Source organism: Amblyomma maculatum, chromosome 2, assembly GCF_055883805.1.
Source record: "Amblyomma maculatum isolate TAMU_Amacu chromosome 2, ASM5588380v1, whole genome shotgun sequence".
NCBI classification, from domain to species: Eukaryota; Metazoa; Arthropoda; class Arachnida; order Ixodida; family Ixodidae; genus Amblyomma; species Amblyomma maculatum.
The window spans coordinates 51,416,878-51,439,450 of NC_139345.1; the positions used below are offsets into that span (position 1 = coordinate 51,416,878).

The 22,573-nt window shown below is 43.1% G+C and overlaps 1 protein-coding gene across 3 annotated transcripts in view; it reads right to left on the reverse strand.

Annotated features, from left to right (window-relative positions):
• Wdr24 (WD repeat domain 24) overlaps positions 1 to 22,573 on the reverse strand; it is a 35,575-nt gene extending 13,002 nt beyond the window's left edge. Inside the window, exons 1-12 of one of the 3 annotated variants that reach the window (XM_084594120.1) lie at positions 22,342 to 22,573; positions 22,101 to 22,229; positions 21,905 to 22,021; positions 21,684 to 21,761; positions 21,457 to 21,601; positions 17,498 to 17,714; positions 15,757 to 15,958; positions 14,580 to 14,902; positions 12,049 to 12,283; positions 10,625 to 10,929; positions 2,827 to 3,135; positions 2,057 to 2,159 (exon numbers count right to left, since the gene is read on the reverse strand). In XM_084594120.1, coding sequence (XP_084450246.1) covers positions 2,057 to 2,159; positions 2,827 to 3,135; positions 10,625 to 10,929; positions 12,049 to 12,283; positions 14,580 to 14,902; positions 15,757 to 15,958; positions 17,498 to 17,714; positions 21,457 to 21,601; positions 21,684 to 21,761; positions 21,905 to 22,021; positions 22,101 to 22,206 — 2,140 coding nt within the window. In that variant the 5' untranslated portion in view covers positions 22,207 to 22,229; positions 22,342 to 22,573. Of the gene's footprint in view, positions 1 to 2,056; positions 2,160 to 2,826; positions 3,136 to 10,624; positions 10,930 to 12,048; positions 12,284 to 14,579; positions 14,903 to 15,756; positions 15,959 to 17,497; positions 17,715 to 21,456; positions 21,618 to 21,683; positions 21,762 to 21,904; positions 22,022 to 22,100; positions 22,263 to 22,341 lie in introns of those variants that run through there. The other 2 variants (XM_084594121.1, XM_084594122.1) reach the window with 2 other exon arrangements.

The window sequence follows — 22,573 nt, forward strand, 5'->3', positions numbered from 1 at the left end:
GCAGAATGATTTCAAAGACTCCCCGTTCTGTGCATACACCTACTGTCACTATGATGCTCACACCAGGAAAAAAGTATGAGAAGCTAAATGTTCTAGACTTATCTTGGCGGCAAAGGCTAAAAAGGGGCCAACTTGCTTTGGAACTCTGACTTAATCCATAATGAAACCGTCCAAGCAAACTAGGACACAGGAATAAGAAACAAGGCACCTAGCCCTGTCTCTCCTCCCTGTGTCCCTGATTGATTGAGCAGTTAAAATATGCATTCAAATATGAGTCACCAACTGCCTGCCTATGTGAGCTACCCGAAATGAAGGTGAGATCAGATTTTGTTTCGTAAAAAAGAAAAAGAAAACTCGGCAAACTTATGATAAAACTTTTCTTTAGGTTTGAGAAAATATATTACACTTGAGTATTGGAAAATTATTTTGCGGCCGCACATTACGTTGTTTGAGCACTGCAATATTTTTATACGCTTATCTTCCTTCTGAACAATTGATAAAAAATGCTGAAATAACTACAATGAGAACAAAATATTTGATAAAGGAAATTTCAGGATTTCATCTTTTTATACATTCTCCTGTACTTTATACTTAAACAAAAATAGGATAAATACTGTTTAATTTACCGCACATGAAAGCGCAAAGTGTTTTATTTGTAAGGAAAAAAAGTTGCAGAGTTACACATGAAAGAATGTTTTACAAATTTTTTTTTTCGTGTGACTGCATTTTGCTATCACTTGCAAACTTGAGATGGTGGCCATGAGGCAAAAACTTTTTTCCCACCGAAAACCAGCTAGTATAATGTTCGTCACAGCAGTATAACTGGCCCTAATTTTTAAAAAATGAAATCGAAGATGGTAAAGCACACAGCCTAGATCAATTGGAGTGAATTGGCCTAACTGCCCACTGTCTGCCCAGCTCGTATGCGCTGGTGGTTTACTCCTTCAGACAAGTGCCTGGCAACGTGAGAGTAACTTCTGATGATAATTCCAGTCGCATGCATGTGCCACAGAATCCTAACAGTGGTACAGATTTGACTCAAGCCACTTTGGCCACACTCAAGTGTCGAAAGCAGGGTGGAGTGCCATTTCACTTTTGATCTCTGCGGGCATCGTAATGTATGTATAATTTATTCCTTAAAATGCGCACATGAAGTGATGGCATCCTGTCATCACTTCAATAAAACAAAGTGCAGCATCGGGAAGCAGGGAGTACACGCAGCGCGGTCTCGCGATTATTTTTTTTGCCTCATTTTTATTTTATTATATTCGGTAAGTAGAACGTTTCCTGTGGCCACGATGCTTCAAATCAAAGAGCTTTACTCCCCTCCACACACACACGCAATACACTGGGCGTCCCACCTAAATGTAACGAAGGTTTCAGAGAGGATGATACATCTTAGCTCAGTGAAACCAACTGAGAGCTGTCGACAGTCTCCTGGCCTAGTCCATGGTATATTTTTCTTCGGTCCCCAAACTTTGTTTCCAACTAAAGTCTAATTAGCTAAGTTTATAATTATTTGCTTCAGGAACAAAGTGCCAAAACAAAAGTTGTAGATCTTAAGAAACAGCAGACTGAAATGTTTGCATCAGGTTATCATTTATGTAAAGCAGCTTTATATCACCCTTAAATAATAACTTGTGCAACAGAAATAGCTTGTGAACCAGCAGCTGGTAACGCGGCAGCTTTCTTTGAAAGCCAATAAATAAGATTTCATAGACCGTGCCTCTATGCAGACATCACAGTTGGCAGTTTTTCGAGACGATTTACTACTTCTGAATTGAAAATTTGTTCCTTCAGACTAGTAGTGATAAAAGGTTAGTGAATTAGCTCTCGCTAATTAATCAACTTTTGGCTAGGGCACTCTGTGCTTTTTAAAAGCTTGGTTACATTTAGCTGGGCTTGAACAACTGGGAGGGCAGGTACAAGCGTGCGTGAATGTACACACACAAAACTGCAACATAAGCAACTGCAACTGCACACTATAAGCAAGCAACAAAAAATTTGAGACTAAGTAGTTACATGCGTGGCATTCAGAAGACAAATCATTGCATACCTATGTAGGCCAGAAACCAGGACTCCAGGGTTGACTCATCAATGCAGCCTTTTAACTTGTCTCCCAAAACGATTGTAACTGACACAGCTGTCTGTACATCACCCTGGAACACAGATGTTATTTGCCAGTTTTCTTTAGGTTTTCTCACTAAACATGATGTCCTCAGTAAACCAAATGAAGTATAAATGCATTCGGTAACCTTCTTTCACAATTTATTAGATGCTGATAAACATTGCACAACTTATATCTAGCCATACTAGCTGTGCCAAGTAATTTGAACAAAATGTCACTTACAAGACAATATCACAATAGACTTTCGTAATGCATCTAGGCTGCCATTGCAGTATGATGTCTAAGAAGGGAGACCTCACTCAGTACCAACAATGTATCACAGTTGTTGCACACACACTATCAAAGTCAAATTACACGCAAGCAAAACAGCTAAAAACCGAGCGCAAAAACATTACGTCTTGGCTAGAAAGAAGAGATGGCACTAACACAAACTGCACTAGGATTCAGACTCTTTCAATTAAGATTCTGTGTTGTGGCTCAAATTTCAAGTTTCTGATTTATGTGTCTCATTTGTTTCTGATGATACATGTGGTAGTCGACAAAATGTAGTTCCTACATAAGACAGTTTAATAATTTGGCAGTCCACACAGAGCAAGGGGCATTTCATTAGCGGAGTCTGTTGATGTTTGTTTCTTCATATTGGCAAATAGCTTCTCAACAACACACAATACGGTAATGGATACTCGAAGTTAACCAACCTGGTCCACAAATTGTGCGAGCATGCCGAGAACCACTTCACGGGGATTCCAGGCAGGCACACACAGCGGCCGAATTACAGTCAGAACCTTGCCCTGGTCTTCGATGTCCCCACCAGCCCCACCGTACAACAGTGTTTCAGGGCCGTCGTCTTCATCGCCGCTGGTAGGTGAACTCTGAGGGTGACCAAGGTCGGGTACAGGCGGAGAGTCTCGAATTGGGTGGCGAGGCTCAAATGCCTCCGTGGGCAGAGCCCACTCCTGCTGCTGCTGCTGTTGCTGCATGCCTTCTCCACTGCCAGCACCAGGTACCTGTCACACACGACAACAAAGACTGAGCAGTGCAGCTTAGGTGGGGGTTCAAGCCAGAGCAAAATTAAGGATGTTAATGGTAGAACACAGCAAAGACATACAAAAGATGAGGGTGAACCCGCAAGTTACAGTAAACTCTCGTTAATTTGACCTCCCGTAAAATTCAAAATTCAGATAATTCAAACTATGAATGCAGTTCCAGCTGATGCCCATGTAAGTCAATGGTATCAGATGCGCATTAATTCGGGTGTGAGCAGGCTTGCATTGGTTAATTTGGTAAAATCGAGGTACAACACGAAAAGTTTAGCCTCAGCCAACTAGGCCTCCCCGAATCTAAATTGCATGGAACAGTGGTGCCCGTACACCCCAGGAATGAGCGCTATTTATTTATTTATTTATTTGGCATATACTGCCAAGGATTGTTACAGGAGTGGGTTCATATACAAGAGGTATACAAGTGTACATTCAAACCAGCTGAGCCAGTATATCATCGGGTCAAGCAGCAACATCACATAAGAATCAATTATACAGCCAGTATACAATGAAAACAAATTCGCATATAATCAAGAAAAGGAAACACAAAACCATGAGGAAGATCTACAAGAAGGCATCAACTTTGGCTTGTTGACAGCAGCAACTCCCTAATGAGCCTAACAAAACTTTTTAGTGCAATCTATGTTACAAAGCTGTCCAGTGTGTTCCATTCACGCACAGTCTGCGGAAAAAAAAGAATATAATATACATTGTTGGTGTAAGAGTACTCTTCAAGCGCACGAGGCGCAAAAAACGAGACTGGTCCAATAAATTATTGCACTTACAGAATCAGTTCTCTGTGACATTATCACCTTCAAAGTAGTCACCTTCAGCATTCACACACTTATGTATTCGGTGCTGCCACTGCTGGTAACAGTTCTGGAATGAGGTTTTTGGAAGGCACTGGAGGAGATTCTCCGAAAGACCAGCTTTGGCTGATTGAACGGGCCAAGCAAAGGCCGCTGGAGTCCTGGACTGGGGACCCAACCATGGGAGCTCTACATTATTATTTTTCTTTTTTGCATTATAATAAAACCTCGTTACAAGAGACACTAAAGGGACCCGAAAAACATGTCTCTTGTAAGCAAGGTCTCTTGTAACCAAAAATTCTAAAATCACTGCGTTGATCAGTTTACTGCACATCAGTATATAAATGCATTCACATGCATTAACAGGAAATTGTTCAGGAGAGCTTAAAGAAGTTATTTATACTAGTATGTATTTTTGTGAGTGCAGAGTGTATTCCTTCCCAAATCCTGGAGGTAAAGCACTTCACTTTGAGAGCCTTCCTGTTGCTCTAATACCTTTGAGGCAATCTTACATGTTTCTCAACCTCAGATGCTTACAGGCTCGTCACCCTCAGATGATTTACAAAGAGAAAGATATCAGGATTCTAAGCTTTCACCTTGTGACCAAATTTTAACAGTGAGGAGTTAAAAATGCTGGATGCCTTCATGCATTTTGATTTGCTTCGTAGGTAACAGTAACGCGATGCCGTTTTGACTTTCCAATCATGGGGAAGCACTCCTCAGTTCCTGACATACACAACAAAAGGACACTGATATGGAACAGAATTTAGCTAAGGGAACCTAAAGCGCATCATGTTGGTACGCTTCAGCTGCATTGCATGAGCACACGTGGGTTGTGTCCTTAGTAACCGAGTGTCTCTTGTAACCATGTCTCTTGTATGCAATGTTGTTAGCATGGCAGACATAGGAAAACCAATCAAATCATTTTCAAATGTCTCTTATAACCGAGTGTCTCTTGTAACGAGATTTAACTATACAGTTTTCTCTCTCTCTCCGTTTTTGCCTGAACCTCTTTAAATGAGGTAAAATGGGCTCCCTTTAAGCAAGATTTAACTTTAGGAAATAAATAAAAGTCGCATGGAGCCAAATCAGGTGAATAAGGAAGATGCTCCATCACAGAAATGTTTTTGCTGGTCAGAAACTGCTTCACAGATAGAGCCGTGTGAGCAGGTGCACTGTCCTGCGGTGCAACAGCCATCCATCACTCCACAACTGTGACCTTTTTTTCCTAAACTTTTTTCACAGTCTTTTTAGTACTTCAATGTAGTAGTGTTAATTTACAGTCTGACCACTGGGAACCCACCCAGTCATTACAATTCCACTGTTTTTTGAAGCTACACACTTAGTCTCGTTTCTTTTGTGTCACACCTCGTATAGTAGTCATGTTTGTGTCGTGTTGCTCTAGAACGGCTGAAGTTGACATAAGTGACAGAATTTATTTTCGGTGCATAATGAACTATAGCAGATATAAGAATTTGAGTCTATGCAGGGTTGCGCAGCTTGATAATGTGGTCAGGCCTGCGCATGAAAGAAGCTCCGTGGGAGAGTCGGTGCGCCGATACTTGTTGTAGATGAAGCGAACCACTTTCCGTTGCACTGACTTGAGCATGACTATATCTTTTTGTAAAAACGGGTATCACACTATGTTCGCATATTCTAGAATTGGATGGATGAGAGCCTTGTGTGCGAGCAGTTTGGTTTCTTGAGCGAAGTAACGTAGGACGCGTTTTAGAAAGAATAGACTCTTCATTGTTCTTTTGGTGATATGCTGCACATGAGCACTGGAACCGAGGTCTTGTGTAATCGTTACACCCAGGTAGTATATTTCTTTTCGGTTACAGTGTCAAGAAAGATGTTGCCACAGCCATAAGAGAAGCTGAGCTTCGACTTTTTTTTTATTACTGACATAGAAACAGTTTTTTCTATGTTGATAGACATTTGCCAACTAATGCACCACCGCACGACGCTGTCGAGCGCCGTGTTCAACTTTCCCTGGTCTTCGGGAGTATTTACTTGCTGATAAAGCATGCGGTCATCTGCGAACAATCGTATGTTGACATCCACGTGGTGCGCTATGTCATTTATAAACAATAGGAATAAGAATTGTGCCAGCACAGAACCCTGCAGAACGCCAGATTCAACCGAGACTGTATCAGAAACGTGGTCTTCCTACTGCACAAACTGCTGGTGTTCAGACAAGTAGTCTGCTATCCATCTGATGACGGGCCCATCCCCAAGTGCACAGTTAAGCTTAAAGAACAATTTAGCATGTGACACTCGGTCGAAAGCCTTCGAATAGTCTAAAAATATTACATCTATATGACTTTGGTTGTTGATTCCCTATGCAAGGTCATGAAACAGTTCGATAAGTTAGATCATAGTAGGCAGACTTCTGAACCCGTGCTGGTTGGGATGGATCATGTTATTGGAATCGGCATGCTCTTTAAGAAATGTTAATATTATATTCTCTCACATTTTGGAACAAGTGCATGTGAGAGAGAGATTGGCCGGTAATTGCAGGGGGACTTTACATCCCCTGATTTGTGAATGGGGACCACTTTCACTACCTTCCATTCAGTTGGTAGGCGGCTATCCTGAATTGATTTGGAATATATAAGATAGAGGTATCGACTAACTGGTTCTGCATATCGCCTTAGAAAACAGTTTCGTATACCATCTGGACCGCAACTCTTTTTGGCATCTAAGTTTAGTAACAAAGAAAATTCCAGGTACAGTTATGGTGGAAGTGCCCAACAGATGCATGGAGTCATTACTGTGACATGTTAGTGCACCTAAAACACCATTCTCGGCTGTAAAACCTGATTGAAAATACAGCTGAATCCCGGTAAAAGGAACGCCACTTGAACGAAATTTTCGCCACAACAAAGTATTTTGCATTCCCCACGAAACCCCTACAGCACTTAATGTATTAAAATTTCCTCAAAAACAAAGTACTTTGCGAGCACATGTTCGCTTCTACGAATTTTTTTTGCGAATTTTCGTGGGTGAGTGGCCCCTTCATCTTGTCTTTCTTCAGAAGGTGGGTGCTGGAGAGTGACTTTCTCTCGTTCCCGCCGTTTATTTTTTTGCATCGCAAACCGCTGGGGGAGAGGGGGGGGGGGCAACCATATGGCACATTCTCATTGCGCGCTCCGCTCGTTTGCTTTTTTTCTTTTATTTTCCTTCAGGTGCCCATGTGATTCTTGAAGTGACGTCACGCCCCGCTCATTGGCTAACTCCGTTCTCCGTTAGCATGAAGTGCGCTTATCGGGAGAGGCTGATTCAGCGTATTCTCTTGAACCTCGAAACTGGCAGGGAGGCAAAGGTGGCTCTTCAGATGATGGCTGCTGCGTGGAACGTGACCCGGTCCACCTTGATCTACAACTGCTTCCAGCACGCCGGGTTTGTTGACCAGGAGGCGACCAGCACAGCTACAGTCACAAAAGGTGACGCTCCATCATCGTCGACTCCAAGGATCAGTGCGGCCTGGAAATCGCTTCAGGATGCAAGAAACGTCCCTGGTGATATCGAGCTGGACGATTTCCTCAAAGCTGATGTGGATGTGCTTGTCTACAAAGAGCTAAGTGATGAGGACATCATTAAAAGTGTTGGCAAGCAGGAAGAGCCGCCGTCCGATGCTGAAGACGACTCCGCCCAGGATTCACCTGCCTTGGCAACCTCGTTGCAGGTGATGGATGACTTCGATGTTATTAGGAAGTTCCTGGGTTCTCACGATGACGACGTTGCGATGGCTCTCTTAACAGAGTGTGAGAGTCGCGTAACGCCGCTGCTGGCAGTGAAACGCATGCAGACAAAGCTTATGAACTTCTGGAAATAAATTTTTTTTTTTTGCTCAAGTTGTCTGTAAATTACCGACAACGAGATTTTTTGTACACCCCGATTTTGTTGTAGTGGGATTCAACTATAGCTGTTAAAGGAGTCGGTCTGTTTTTTTTTCGTTTACATCAGAGCCCCCATGAGCACTGTATTTATCACTGATATAGTTCCAAAACTTACTCGGCGATCCTTTGATAAAGCTGCTGAGCGTAGAGGTGGAAAAGCGTTTTTTTGGCCTCAAGTACCTTCTTCTTCACTGATCCTGTTAGTATGCATATGTTAAGCCTTAGTTCTGAATTCACATGTTGCCTGTTTCTTTTCCGTAGCCTTTTAATCATTTCATGTGAATTATTTCCTGGGTAATCCATGGATTGTGCTTTCTTATTGATTTATATATCAGCGGAACGAAAGATAGAATGCACTATATCGCGTGTATTTTAAACTGGATCCCTAATTGTACTTCCCTCGGCGTATATATTACAAGTCATTATATGCATGTGCGAGATAGTTCATAACCGCCGCGTCATTGGCTCTGCTGAATGCGTGTATATATTTCCTCACAGCACGCAGACTTACCACGTTTCGCAAACGCAGCGAGCAGAACACCATCTCGTGGTCAGTATTCTTTCTGAGACTTCTGCTGTGCAGTCATCTCTTGTGAAATGGTGACTAGTAAAAACTAAGACCAGTGTAGAACTAGATGTTGATTGGAGTCTAATAGGCTCCTCGACAATTTGCCCAAGATCAAATGTAATCAAGAAATTCACCATAGCATTACTGACTGTATCTCCTGTACTTAAAGACTGCCAATTAGCACCTGACAGTAGAGATCACCTGCTAGCATGATCACGGAATCGTATACGTGCCTATGCATGCAGTCGAATAAAGAACCTAGATAGGTGACTTTTGCATTTGGGGGCCTACATACTGCACCTACATTGACACAAGTGTGTTTTAACTGCACTTTGCACCATATGGCTTCAACGCCTGGAACATCAGGCATTTTCGAATAGAGCAAGAGCAGAGCCATGTCCCCTCCTCTAGTCTCCCTATCTTTGCGAATAATTGCATACCCTGGAGGGACGATTTCGTGATCTGAAACAGCTGGATGCAACCAAGTCTCAGTGATAGTAATGACATCAGGACTTATGTGAGAAGGACGCTTCCAGCTGCTTGACCTTATTGATAAGGCTACGTGCATTTGTTCAAAAGGGTTATCGGTGGTGTCTATGCATTGTTCGAGTGCATTGCTTGAGTTCTCGTTTTTTTCCACTCCGATTTCTTTTTCCACTTCTACCATGACAGTAAGCTCCTCATCCCATTTTAAAAATTGGCCATTAATGCTTACTTTATCGTAAATTAGGTATACCTTTTCTTTTTGGTCACGGTTCTCTTTTGTCATGTCCCAAAGTTTCTTTCTAATTTCCCTAAGAGGGCAGGAGAAAGCCTTGTGCAGCATTTAAAAATTTTCGCTTTATCACTAAGCTTCAATATTACTGGTCTGTTGTAGGATTCGTCAGAATCTCTTGCTCGTCCCAGGCGGTGAATCCTTTCAATGCCCGAGACTTTAACCTGCAAAATGTCTTTGAATATATCCCTGGTTACAGTTTCTTGTAAACTTTCTGCCGACTCGTTCTCTTATTCTTTCAAATTATAGATAATGATATTAGACCTGGAGCTTCTGTTTTCGAGATCATCTACCTTCTTCAACAGGCATGAAATATTCTGTTTAAGCTTAGTTATTTTTTCATTGCATTCAGACAACTGTTTCTTAAGCAGGCCAATGCCCTCCAGCTTTTTGTCGATCATGGCAAGGTTTTGGTTGGTTGTCGTTTTACTTTTTTTTTTTTTATTTCTTCAATATCTTTCACAATAGCCTTCAACTGCTCCACAATCGATACTTGCATGACTGAGACCAGAGGTCCTTGTCTGCAGAAATGTATCCAAACGGCGCAGTTTCGGTTTCCCCTCTATCAAATTCATGCCAAACCGCAACTACCATCGGGGCATATGCACTGGCCAGTCATGCCATTTCGGACACTGCTTTGCACGTCTTTTAGTTTTATTTTCGAATGGCGTCACGCCGCTCTAAGGCCTATGCATGCTTCTCTCTCTTGCATACACGTGCTTTCTCCGCTCTTTGAGCACGCTGAAACGGTGCATTTTGAGCATGCTTCACTATGCGGTACAGTGCGGTGAAGCATCCTCGAAACATGATGATGCCATTTGTGGAGAGACACCGCTGCTACTTGAACACTTGAGCAAAGCACTTGAACAAACGAGCAGATATCGCCGCTGTCACTAATTTTTCACCTCAAGTGTACAGACAACCATAATGCAGGCACTGAACAGGTAAAATCGCTGTATGCAAATGGTTTTCGGCAAATTTTTAGGGCCGTTTGAGTATTCAAACATATTTTCTGGTCCCGTGAATTCCAAAACAACAAGATTTTAAAGTATGTACACGCAAAAGAAGGCCACAGTTTGTTTTGGTGGATGTAACAGCATTCAGTAGTGACTGAGACACATAATGTCTTTTGTTTAAAGAACCAACGCCCAACCTGACATTAGAAATCCAGGATAAGTTTTACGTGCTAAGTTATAGTTGTCTGGTAACTGCAAAGAAGCATGGGCGAGATGGCAGAGATGGCAGAGACAAGCAGTTCACCCAAAAGATGACTCAGTTTTAAGCTAGGATGTGCGATAAAGGAAAGATGAGAGCAAGCCTAGTGGACTGTGAGACCAGAACATATGGTCATCAAGGCAAGGGGCACACAAATCAAAGCCACAGGCAAAGGTAGCTTGCTGACCTGGAGGCTGTATGAGAAGCCCTGCACAGCAGCAGCAGCTTCACTGTCGTCTCCAAAGAGGAAGTCACCCGGTGTGCTGGCCATGCCGCTGGCGATGTAGGCCAGTGTCTGGTCATCCTCGATTCCACTAGACGCGGAGTCCTCACCCGTGTTGGCATCCAAGGCTGCTTGAGAACCCCTGTCCAGGGCCCCTCCACTCAGGTGACGCCCACCCACTGACGGCTTCTTGCCTCCGCTGTGGTTGCGATTGCGCGTGTTCCCACTGTTATGTCGGCTAGTGTGGAAGTTACTTCCTTCCTGCGAACCTGCACAACCACAACAAACACGGCAATTGCTGTATGTTGTGCAGGAGCTCCCTTCTTGACTAGATAAAAACCTTGGCCCCCCTTAAGCAATGCACAGTGCAGGGGAAACAAAACATGAGATCAGGGACACAGGTCAGTTGCTGCGCTTGCCCTATTTCCCCACTGACGAGCCTTGTTGCTCTTATGCTATGCGCTCCTCATTGCACGTCACCATCTAGCCTAAATTGCTACCATAGTGAACCTTGGGACGTTTTGTCAGTTCATTTGGTACAAAGTCGCTTTGAAATCTATGTGACAATATTGATTCGTGCATCTGTGAATGCAAGTTTTAAAAGTGCTAGCTTACCACAGTGACAGTTTGTCTACCTCTCATTTACGCATCTCTTTGAGCCGAAGCCAGTCCATCGCCTCTGCTTGCTGTTGTTGTTTGAGTCTTCTCCAGGAACTGCCTGGTATTGTTGTCTGCTCATAAATGAGCAGGCCCTTCTAGTCTCCTCCCTTCTTCCTATATACTCTCAAGCCCAAAATAAATGTTAGTCGTTTGCTTGAAAATGCTGTGTCATGTTGTGACTTCTAGCGGTGCAGCCTTCGGCTACGGTTTTCCAAACATAAGTACTGCCATAACTTTTGTGACATAAAAGAGAAACACTCATTTTACAGACTACCTTAGGATGACTGATACCTGCAGACATTTCTTTCCAACTGTTTTCTTTTTTTTAGGTTTTGTGAGGTTCGGCAATGCTACTTTTATCGTATGAACCTGGAGCAGCTGATCATATGAAGTTGGAGCAGAGGCCGGCTCTTCACCATTTTAACAGACAAATTTGCAGCTTACCGATCAGCGACCACAATAGAGAAATCAAAAGGCAAACTTGTGCAATTTCCACCACATTAAAGGTGGCCAATTTTTTAATACCTTTTTTTCATACCAAACATATGAGCGTTTTTCAGTTTTGGCTGCCTTATAGTGTGATTACTGCTTTGTGTGAAGAAATGCGACAGTTCCACTGATTCTGTCCCTTCCCCGCCATCACAACAACCCTGAGAACAGGGCTGCTTCTAAATCACCACTGCAACTAGACTGCAAGAAACTCGGCACTCATAGCCGCATCCACGTACTGCGCTCAGCATCGCCCCTGGCTGAGGAATCGAGGAGGCCACCAAGGCCGAGGAAGTCGGCCGAGCAGCCAGCCTGTTTTGCATACAGGACCTTGAGCACACGCCACGTCTGGCCCACCTGAGGGCGCCCCAGGTCAGTAGCCACCGTGGCATTGTGGTCGCACAGCTCCCCGATGGGACGTCCCGACAGCTGGTACCGAAGGGCGCTCTCACGAAGCCATGTCAGTGACAGTGACTGCAGCCATGCAAGAGACAGGCACACTGCAATACAGGACAACATCTCACCACAAGTCACTCCAATGTACCTTGATACAAGGAGGACAAAAGTGGCAACAAAGACATTATTGGGGAATTGAGCATTCCATGATCTTTTTAAAAATCTCATTGCAGAAAAAAAAAAATGTGACTACTGAATGCAGATGCAATTGTGTTCTAATGCTTCTCCCAATTTAAGGTTGTTCCCCACCACCATTTAGAAAAGCCACAAACAAATATTATCAATATTATCAGTTATAACAGTGACAGAGGCACTCGGGGAAGAAAATTTTTTCCATAATGGCACAGAATGTATCACATATTGCTTGCTGTCAGATGTGTATATGTATGTTACCTAAGAAAATAAAACCGGCCTTCCTCCCAGCCGAGCCCAAGATGCTCGTGTTATTTAAAGGTAGGGTGCTCACAGGCTGTAAACTCGAACTGCTTTGTCAAGTGCTAAGAAACTATTGTTAGTAGTGACTCCTGCAAACGCAAAGACAACACAGCCTCAGCAGCCATCAGGCATCGAATGGACCAAGAACCATGCATGTTATGCCCCACAACATGCATGGTTGTGGGGCATAACATGCATGTTACACAACAGCTCACAACACAACAGCTCACCATTTCAAGAAATAATCCTGCATCATAGCAGAAGGGTTGAGCATCAAACTGTAGGATTAAAAGGCAATAAAGCAAATTAACAAATATACTTGTGCTAATAGAGCTATTTCTCCAAATAATTTTTAAGCAAATATATTTCAAATACTTCTCGCATAAAAAAAAAAGAAATAAATGTTTAAACGGCAGATAGGGGAGCCTCAAAAAACACATTTTTCTAACACACAAAGTCGTTACGCGGAAAGACTACGCTGAAGCTACATCACACTCATTGATGTTATGTAAGCCTTTAACAAAGATGGCCACCAGAAATTGGAGGAGCTGGCTTGCCCACGAAGCCAACCCATTTATATGAGTATGGGACCTTCAACTGCTCGTCTTAACTGCAAGTGCATCATTGCACGACTGCCGCCTTTAAGTGGCAACTCCTGGACACCTTAAAGGCATGTGCGCAGTGCACCTCAGGGTGCCTTGATTTCCAGTGCATGCAGGCATACATGTGGTGCGCCACTCTCATGCTTGGTCACGTCTGCTGCCGTATGCATGCGCAGGATGACTCTGGCAGGCAAGCAGCACGTATAGGAAGTGTCTCAAGTCCTGTCCTTAGCTGCTTGTGCACCACAATATTGTCCAAGCTTGCAGAAACCATTCCTCCTTGGGAAGAATACTTTCGAATTTTGAATGACAAACATGCGGATCGAATCCAACGTTTGAGTACTTTACTACTCAACTGCATACTCACACAAGCCTGCTTTTAAAGGACCACAGCATTCTTGACTCAAATGACTACTAACCAGAACTTTGACCCTTTCTACTACTCAGCTCAACATAAAGAAGGACCCCTCCCCCATCTTCAACGCTCACCTATAAAACATCTGTCAGCATTTTCAACAAGCCAGCTACTGTAAGACAATAGTTTAAGACATTGTGTACATGCCAGAAGGGTGAATTGCTGGGCCAGTTTGGTTTATATATGCTAGGAAAAAAAATTGGCAAAAAAAAAAAAAAAGACGTAGCACACAGGAGAAGAAACGCACACACACACACACGGGCACCACGCGCATGCGTGTGTGTGCGTGCGCGCGTGTGCTCCCATGTCCTGCATCTTTTTTCGCTGGTTTTTTCCTAGCAGATTAAAGAGCCACTCAGGAAAACTCCATCAAATTAATGTTCTCAGCAAACGTTCATCCTCTGGCTTTTTCCAGCTACATTCACATTTGTCCAGCAACAAAAGGTGCACTGGGAAAATCTGATTTGAAAATCTCCCAGCCAGTTGATTCGAACTCATGATATCCCAACCAAAAAAGACAGATTATCACCGTTCTGATATGAATGGAGGTGTAGCATAGCCTCAGGGATCCGCGGCAAAGAGACGAAAAAACGCACTTTACTTATAAAACTTACCAGTGATGATAACTATACTCCATTGTTTTGCCCTTTCTAGCTTATGAAAGCTCTATTTTCAGTGACAGTGGTATTTTTGAGACTAGGCCACAGTACCCATAAACCTTCCATCAGTGCCCCTTTAACCTGTAACACCAAGCTGAAAGTCTCTAAGTAGCGCTTCTGCTATGAGTCCAACTGAAGTGCATTCCTGACTCAAATCGCTCAGCCATCTTACTGTTTGTTGAAGGAAGAAAGGCGGCCAGTACCTCAGCCTCCTTATTGACGAAGATGCAGAGTGTGCTTTGAGCATGGCTAAACTTGTCACCCAGGTTTGGTGTCTTCTTGAAGACAGCTGGGAACCTTGCGGATGCTGGATGTATGGGCCCGGGACGGGACCTGCTTGCTTGCTCTCCCGAGAAGCGGTCACTAGATGCGAAAGCGAGGTCCCCCAAAGGGTTCAGCACATGGGCGACAGAGAGTGAGTCCGCGTGTGTTGCCGGCCTGACAGCATCCGCCATGACATGCTGGAACAATGTGCTGTCCTTGCTTGTTGATAGCAATACACCAGGGCTGTTGCGCCACGCAAATCCTGCACAAAAACAGAGGCACAGGCTCACTGACACAGCACTTCAAAACACTGCGAAGCTCGAGCAGAATTTGATTAGAGCGCACAATTGGAGGCATAGTGGGCCTGCAATAAATTTTATAGTAAGCATTAAGCAGTACTGCCATGAAACTCGAATATATAAAATTTGAAGAAAATCAAGGAATCAGTTAGGCATTTATATAATTCAATACTCGGTTCAAGACTGCACCGAAATCTCCATGGCTTTCTGATCACCTTTGATCACCATGGATGGCATGGTCTATCATGGCGATTGAGACCCCAAATCTTGAAGTTTGATATGTAATTCATTTGCAGGCCAACTGCATGTGTGTATTGCTTCCAACGTGCAAGCCAGGCCTGTCAATGCACTCATATGCTAGCATGTGATATTACTTGAACAACCTTGTAATACACGTCAACATTTAGTAGGATGTTTGAAAGTGCAGTTTTACATCCACAACAAATGACGTCATTAACTGAGTCTTCCTCCAAACGCTCTCATAGGTGTGCTAACAAAAATGCAAGTCTCTGTACATACAAGTTAGCATTCTCTGAAGTAAAGTGGAAGTAAGACAACGTTCAAGGTCTCCCAAACGTTTACAAGTTACACTAAGAAAACTGAGCCTAGCTTAAAATTAAACTCTGCATCAGTAATTTCTTTAATTTATTCCTTTAAATGCAATGAGTTCCACAGAGATAAGCGCTATGTCAATACTCAATGCCACTGCCAAACAATATTACCAAATGAGCTCAATTTGTCCAGCTGTGCCTATATGAGCAACTCAGCCAGTGGCCCCACCAAAGGTGCCTCAAACCAAGTTAAAGGTATACAATACCTGTCGCCACATCCTTATGCTCAGTAAATGCAGCAAAAGGCACGTAGGGGCGTCGTGTGTCCCATACATTGATGGTGCAGTCCACAACCAGGGAGCTGTTGGCAATGTGGAACTTCTTCTGGGGCCGCCACTTGATGTGTGCCACCGAGGCAATCGTCTGAATCGTCTGGTGCAACACGGGCTTGTAGCTCACGTCCCAGATCTGCAGGAAACACAAATCCCAAGTGCAACATCATGCACTGACTGTCCACGCTGCATGCACAATGGGCTGTACGAAGCTGTCATCAACATTGAGTTCGTTCAGGTCGGGGCGCAGCACACATATCCCAATGCTACAATTACATTCTTTTTTCTTATACTGACAAAAATTGATGAAAGGTGAGCTACAACAATATGAGAAAGCATAGAAGAGATGTAAATAAAAATGCTTAGAATTTCAGAGCTCAAAGCAGTTTGCAGCAGCCAAACAAGAATAAGTGACAATCTAAGCAAGACATGGCATCCAATGATAACTTCAGATTCTAGGGCGGCTTCAAAATGTAGTCAAATTTTATCATATAAGAACAAGATAGAAGCAACTGTTTCACAGTTTTACAAGGTATGCACATATACAAAATAGTCAGTCAACCTTTCAAACAGACTATTCAAACTATACTGGCAATGCAAGTAGTAAAATCTCATTAATTCGGCTTTCAAAGTGTGTGCAAAAAGACACAACTGTTAGCAACTGTTCATAATACATTTTACAGATGTAATAACAGGAGCTGTTTCCTTTCCCGTTGCTCATTACTGCCTTCAAGCATACACGGACCAAATGCAAACACTAGCTTAAGGAAAAATTTATATTAAGACAGTTCGTACTGACTATGCAAAAGGCCTACAACATGACACGAATGATGCCTGAAATGTTTCAAAAAGAAAAAAAATCTCTTCACTTTTGGACCATGGTGCTAGTAAGTGAAATTCTAAATTTAACATGTAAGGCATCTTCTGCTTCAACGCATCGGTAAAAATGTTACCTACTACCTTACTGCATATTGCATCTGAAGCTTAGATGGCCTACTATGTGACTACCAGTGTTCTATTATGATCTATATTCTATGTTAACAGTATTGTGCTTGCATATTGTAAACATGCTGAGTAAAATGATTCATTCAGCTCATTAAAAACCTCCCTTAAGCTAAGGAGAGCAATGATTCTTAGGCTAGGATTACTTTTATGAGGACAAATAAGAGCTGGCTTCGATGTTCTTGTGCAAACATTTTTAACAACGTTATGAAAAGAGGGAGCATGTCACAAGTTTGCACCTGAGTTTTTCTTCCCGCTGTTCTTCTCGACAAAAAAAAACAGAAAATTGGAGGCACACATTTGTGCGCAAAGAAATTCAGCAGCAAACTTACTAAAGAGGCACGACATCCACATTCAGACCACTGTGATGCACAGTGAAGGCGGATTTACTAGGTGCATTCGCAGTAGAAGTAAGCTATGTATGTGAGCTGTCTAGCGTGCCCTTGTTAGTTGGGCAGTTATAAAGATATAATGATATTATAGTCTTGCCCTGCCTATTGTATTGTATTAGCTGTAATACCAGTAACAGCAGTCACAGCAGCAACTTAAATCTGATATTTAATTTATAGCTTAGGCGTAAACAACTGCTCCACATGCCTGGAGAGCCATCGCCACCATTGCGGCTAAACACATGCAACGCTTGTGTTAGACTTCACAATGGTCACGCCCTCACCTTGATCGCCTTGTCCCTGCCGCCCGTAGCAAGGAAGCGTTTCTCTTCTGGGTGCCAGTCGCACGTGAACACAGGCCCGCTGTGTGCTGTGAACTGGCGTTCACACTTGTCAGAACGCCTCAGGTCCCACAGCTGTACGTTGCCGTTCTCCTGGACTGCCGCAAACGTAAAGTGGTGGTGCGGGCAAAACTGCACATCCCTCACACTCTCCGACGAGCTGCAGAATGTTTGGCAGGGACAAGTTGAGAAAAGGTGAGCACTTCGGCACCTCTGTAAGCAGATGACCTCAACTGCTAATAAAAGAAGAGTGAAATTCAACTGAGCTTCATCATCATCAGCCTGATTATACCCACTGCAGGGCGAAGGCCTCTCCCATGTTTCTCCATTTAACCCGGTTCTGTGCTAGCTGCATCCACTTGACCCCTGCGAACTTCTTAATCTCATCCGCACACCTAACTTTCTGCCGCCCCCTGCTATGCTTTCCTTCCCTTGGAATCCAGTTTGTTACCCTCAGCGACCATTGGTTATCCTCTCTTCGCACTACATGTCCTGCCCATGTCCATTTCTTCTTCTTAATTTCCACCAGAATGTCGGTAACTTGAGTTATTTCTCTGACCCACTCTGCACGCTTTCTATCTCTTAATGTTACCCCTACCATTTTTCGTTCCATAGCCCTCTGGGTTGTCAACTTAAGTAGAACTCTCTTGGTTAGCCTCCACGTCTCAGCCCCATAGGTGAGTACAGGCAAGATGCAACTGTTGTATACTTTCCTCTTGAGCGATACCGGTAAGCTGCTAGTCATAATCTGCGAGTGCTTGCCAAATGCGCACCATCCCAATCTTATTCTTCTTGTTATTTCCTTTTTATGGTCCGGATCTGCGGTTACTACCTGTCCTAAGTAGACATATTCGCCTACTACTTCCAGTATTTCGCTACCTAATGTAAACTGCTGTTCCTTCCTGAGGCTGTTGAACATTACCTCAGTCTGAGCTTACTACATGGTAAGTCCCGCAGTTTCATTACACAAGTGCAAAAATTATGTGTAGGCATTTTCCGTGACAGTGATCATTTCAGAACAGAGGGTTAGACACAAAAATGGCAAAGCAAGCCCCTAGTAGGATTTAATGCCTTTATAAAAACCTGCTCATCAGAAGTGCTTCCACAGAGAGGCAAGATGAGCACAGGGAACCAAACTTGTGACTTTGCGCACTATCTGCTTTAATAATGTTTATGGTTTATGACACCAATGTTGGCTACGTACTGGCTTATTATTATATGTACTCAAGGCGTCTAACAAGCACTGCTCCAGCAAGAAAACTAGTCTTCAAATTCGTTGAATATTTCAGTCAAATTTTCCTAACCTCTGAAGAGGCAGCAAAACATGAGGCTGATGATTATAATTACAGTCTATTCAAAGCTAAATATTTACTGAAACTGCTAAAAGTTGTGCAATGAAAACAGATTTGCTTTTCCTGTTTCAAAGAGCTGATTTCTTCTGAAGGAAGCCCAGCTTAAATCTGTAATATGAAACAGTCATTTCTTCTTTTCTTCAGCTCTAATTTATTGGCTTCTGTGGCCACTCCGATGCCGCAGAGAATGTCTGTTTTTGACAAGCTTTAATAGATGGTAGCACGACTTAGATCAGTTTGTACGTAGGGGGGTTAACGATCCAATGCGACTGAGGCCATAAGGGACGATGTAGTGGAAGGCTCCAGAAGTACAGACCCCCTGGCGTTCTTTAACGTGCACTTTACAGAACACTGGTGCCTTACTTTTTGCCTCCAATGAAGAGTGGCTGCCATGGACAGGGCCTGATTCTGCGTCCCTGGGTTCAGAAGTCGGGCGCCCTACTCACTCGCCACTGCAGCAGGGTGACTGATTGTATATTTTTTTGCTTGATATGTTTATCTATTAGATGGATATCTTGTTTAAGATGAAGGTGTTTCTTCTTATGTTGTTGTTTTTTTTTTTCAATGGCAAAAAGTCCACATTCCCATCTGGTGCAAATCATGAGGTTGCGGAGAAGCAGTGGTTTGATAGCAGAGCAAATTCTTGACCTTGTGCTCGAGAGTGATGCCGATAATAATGACTGACAGTGATAATGAATAGAACTGGTGTTCAAAATATATGCAGGTACGAAATATATGCAGGTATATTTTTCTGAAAGCTACGCTAGATATTCTGGAGTGTTTTGGGGGATTTTATATTCACAAATATTTAAAAGTCTTTGATGCAGTAGGTAATGACAAATGAAATAAACCAATGCTTGTTTTTTTATTTTTTGAGTTCTTTACAGAACTTTCTGGCAGTTTTTATACAGCGCATCATGCAGTCAATGGCAGAGAAATTACTGTGCAGATGCCAAGGAGTTCTTCCAAGTACTTCACTGTTCCACTAAGTGTACATGAATGTAATATTTTTCGCTTTGAAGCAGATAAATCCGACGGCTGCTGTCGCCGACGTCCCTTACGGATCCATGTCCGCATATCCACTTTTTGCTACTTGCTTTATCACGAATGGCTTATTTTTTGCCTCTGTTATCTCACACAGACATTAACATGCAGTCATAAACTACCACAATGTGAAATACCGCCGAACATAGGTAAAAGGCCCCACTTTAGCCAAGCCATATGAACATGCCCGCATGGCCTAGAAGTAGTGTGTCTGACTTGGGATTGAATGGTTACGGAAAGTTTGATTTCCATCTCAATGGTGCTACCCAAGTTAGCAGCACCTGCCAATCTGGCGAAGTCGTATGGTTTTGTGACGCCACAAACCCACCAAAAAATCAGTAGCTGGCCATGTCACCAACCAACTACCACCTGCCATGGGTATGCTCGTAATTTTTCACTCATCACCAACACCGCAGCCAATGTTGAGACCAGATATTCTGTAGAAGAATGGCTTTAATATTATCACTGCAAATTACTTGCAAATAAGACTGATTATTCTTGAGTATATGAGATACTAAAACAGATAATGTCAGATAAAAGATAAACAAACTCCGGTAAAATGCAGTGATGAAAAGAAAAAGACATTAAACACATATGTTTTACTCCTTATCATTTATCACACCCAGCGCCAAGGAGGCAGTAGGGGGAGAACGCACAGAGTGGATACAGTGCATACAAACCATGATTGTGTTCAGAGGAAAAAGCTATGAATAGGGAAGTGCTCAATGTTGTCTTTCAATTTTGTAAGCTACCAAAACTTTTTACCACTTTCAACAGCAGCACTGGCGTGGGGAGAGCAGATTTTGACAAAATGTAGTGGCTTTTTAGGACCTTGTCATCACAGCGCAGGCCACAGAGCAACCAGTCTATTCGTTTCAGTTTCTATAAGGTCTGAGAGACTAACTCGGCTTAACAGCGAGCTCAGGTCACATTAGGAAGCATTCAGGAATTTTATGCCATGCTTGTGGTGCCTCGAATGAGAAAAGTGGAAGTGTGCAAATTACACAATTACTGATAACAGCTTATGTCACAGAAAGTACTTCTGAACTTAGTTATGACTATTAATTTGTACCAGTCCAAACATAATAAGGAGTATAGCAACCAGTACAAAACGAACCAATATATCAGCGTTCACACTGTGGACAAGAACACGACTGACAGAGGGGCATGATGCCGTACTTAGTATGAAGCTAGAGGATGACATATCAATGTGACAATATGCACTGCAGACTATTTGGTAACTTCATTCGGTTGTTTTGCCTGCCTTTGCCCATTTTTTGACAGTATCCTATGATGGTATACAAAATTCCCTAGAAAATTATATGCTTTCCAGATAGCTAAAGTTTCTGGCCTGGACTATGTAATTTACACATATTTACAAAGCTATAATAGGCATTTTCAAGTGCGGAGCAACAGCACATTACTCCCTGAAGTTGAGAAATGCCCCAGGAAAGTGTACCTTAAGTAGTCCAACAAGCGCATCTAGCAGTCCGACGAAGGGATTACCTGTGAAAAGTGCTCGCAGCTTCCCGTTTTCGAATGTCGAAGCATTTCATTGTTCCATCTTGAGAGCCACTTAGGAGGATATGTGGCTCAGATGGGTGGAAACAGACCTTGTTCACTGTTCTCTTGTGGTCTTGAAATACCATGTCTGTTAAAGTTCGAGCCTAAGTAAATTAATGGATCCTTGTTGTGACAGAATACAGATCCTTACAAAAACACACCATACCTACCTTGTTTAGATCGCGAACTTTTGTTTAAGTTCCAAGTTACAACTGCGCCGTTTGTCGCAGCTGTGGCCAGTATGTGGTCTGGAAGTGAGGCGATAGGACAGTGCAAAGGAAAAAATAAAATAACACTGTTTTAGCATAACAAAGCGAACCAGAAAAGTATAGCCACCGGAAGTCTCCTGTTTACACAACAAAAATAAACTCCGGGTGGGTCAGCCACTTACCATCAACCATATTCCACACTACGTCACTGCAACTAAAGTTGAGGTTGAGGTTCTTCCCCACGCGCAGGTTTGTTCTTTCCTGAAACTCCTCATTTTCCAAGCTGAATACCTTGAACACTGAAACCACCGAAACAAGACGTCAACATCTGCTAGAGTAGAAGTGATCCGATCTGAAGCGGTGTTACAAATCCCATACCATTCCGGCCTGCAACAGCAACTTGGGTAGCGTCACGGTTAATTGCCAAGGCGTTTGCAGGCCCTTCCAACGTGCAGTGCATCGTTCTTGACGCACCCATCGTCATTATGGAAACGGCGGATCAGGTTTCTGGTGAATCATGCAGCACGAAAAAGAAAACGACTGAGCCAGTAAGGGGAATGGCACTGTCAAGCATGCCAAACTATTTCCAGCAAAGATCAGCGACAAACAGTTCACTCACAGCAGTCCGTGAGGTAGCGTGTGACAACGTTATCGGAAACAATGGTATCTGCGAGCTTCCATGTTCATCCAAACGATGCGCAATTACTTCCAGTTAGTTCTTGCTTAAACACTTGCACCTTCCGCTTGACTTATGATTCGCATCACAGCAGGTTCTGGAAAAGGAAAGCAGTGAATGAACAGTACCGATGATGCATACGGCTCCATTACGGCCGACGAAAACATACGCATGC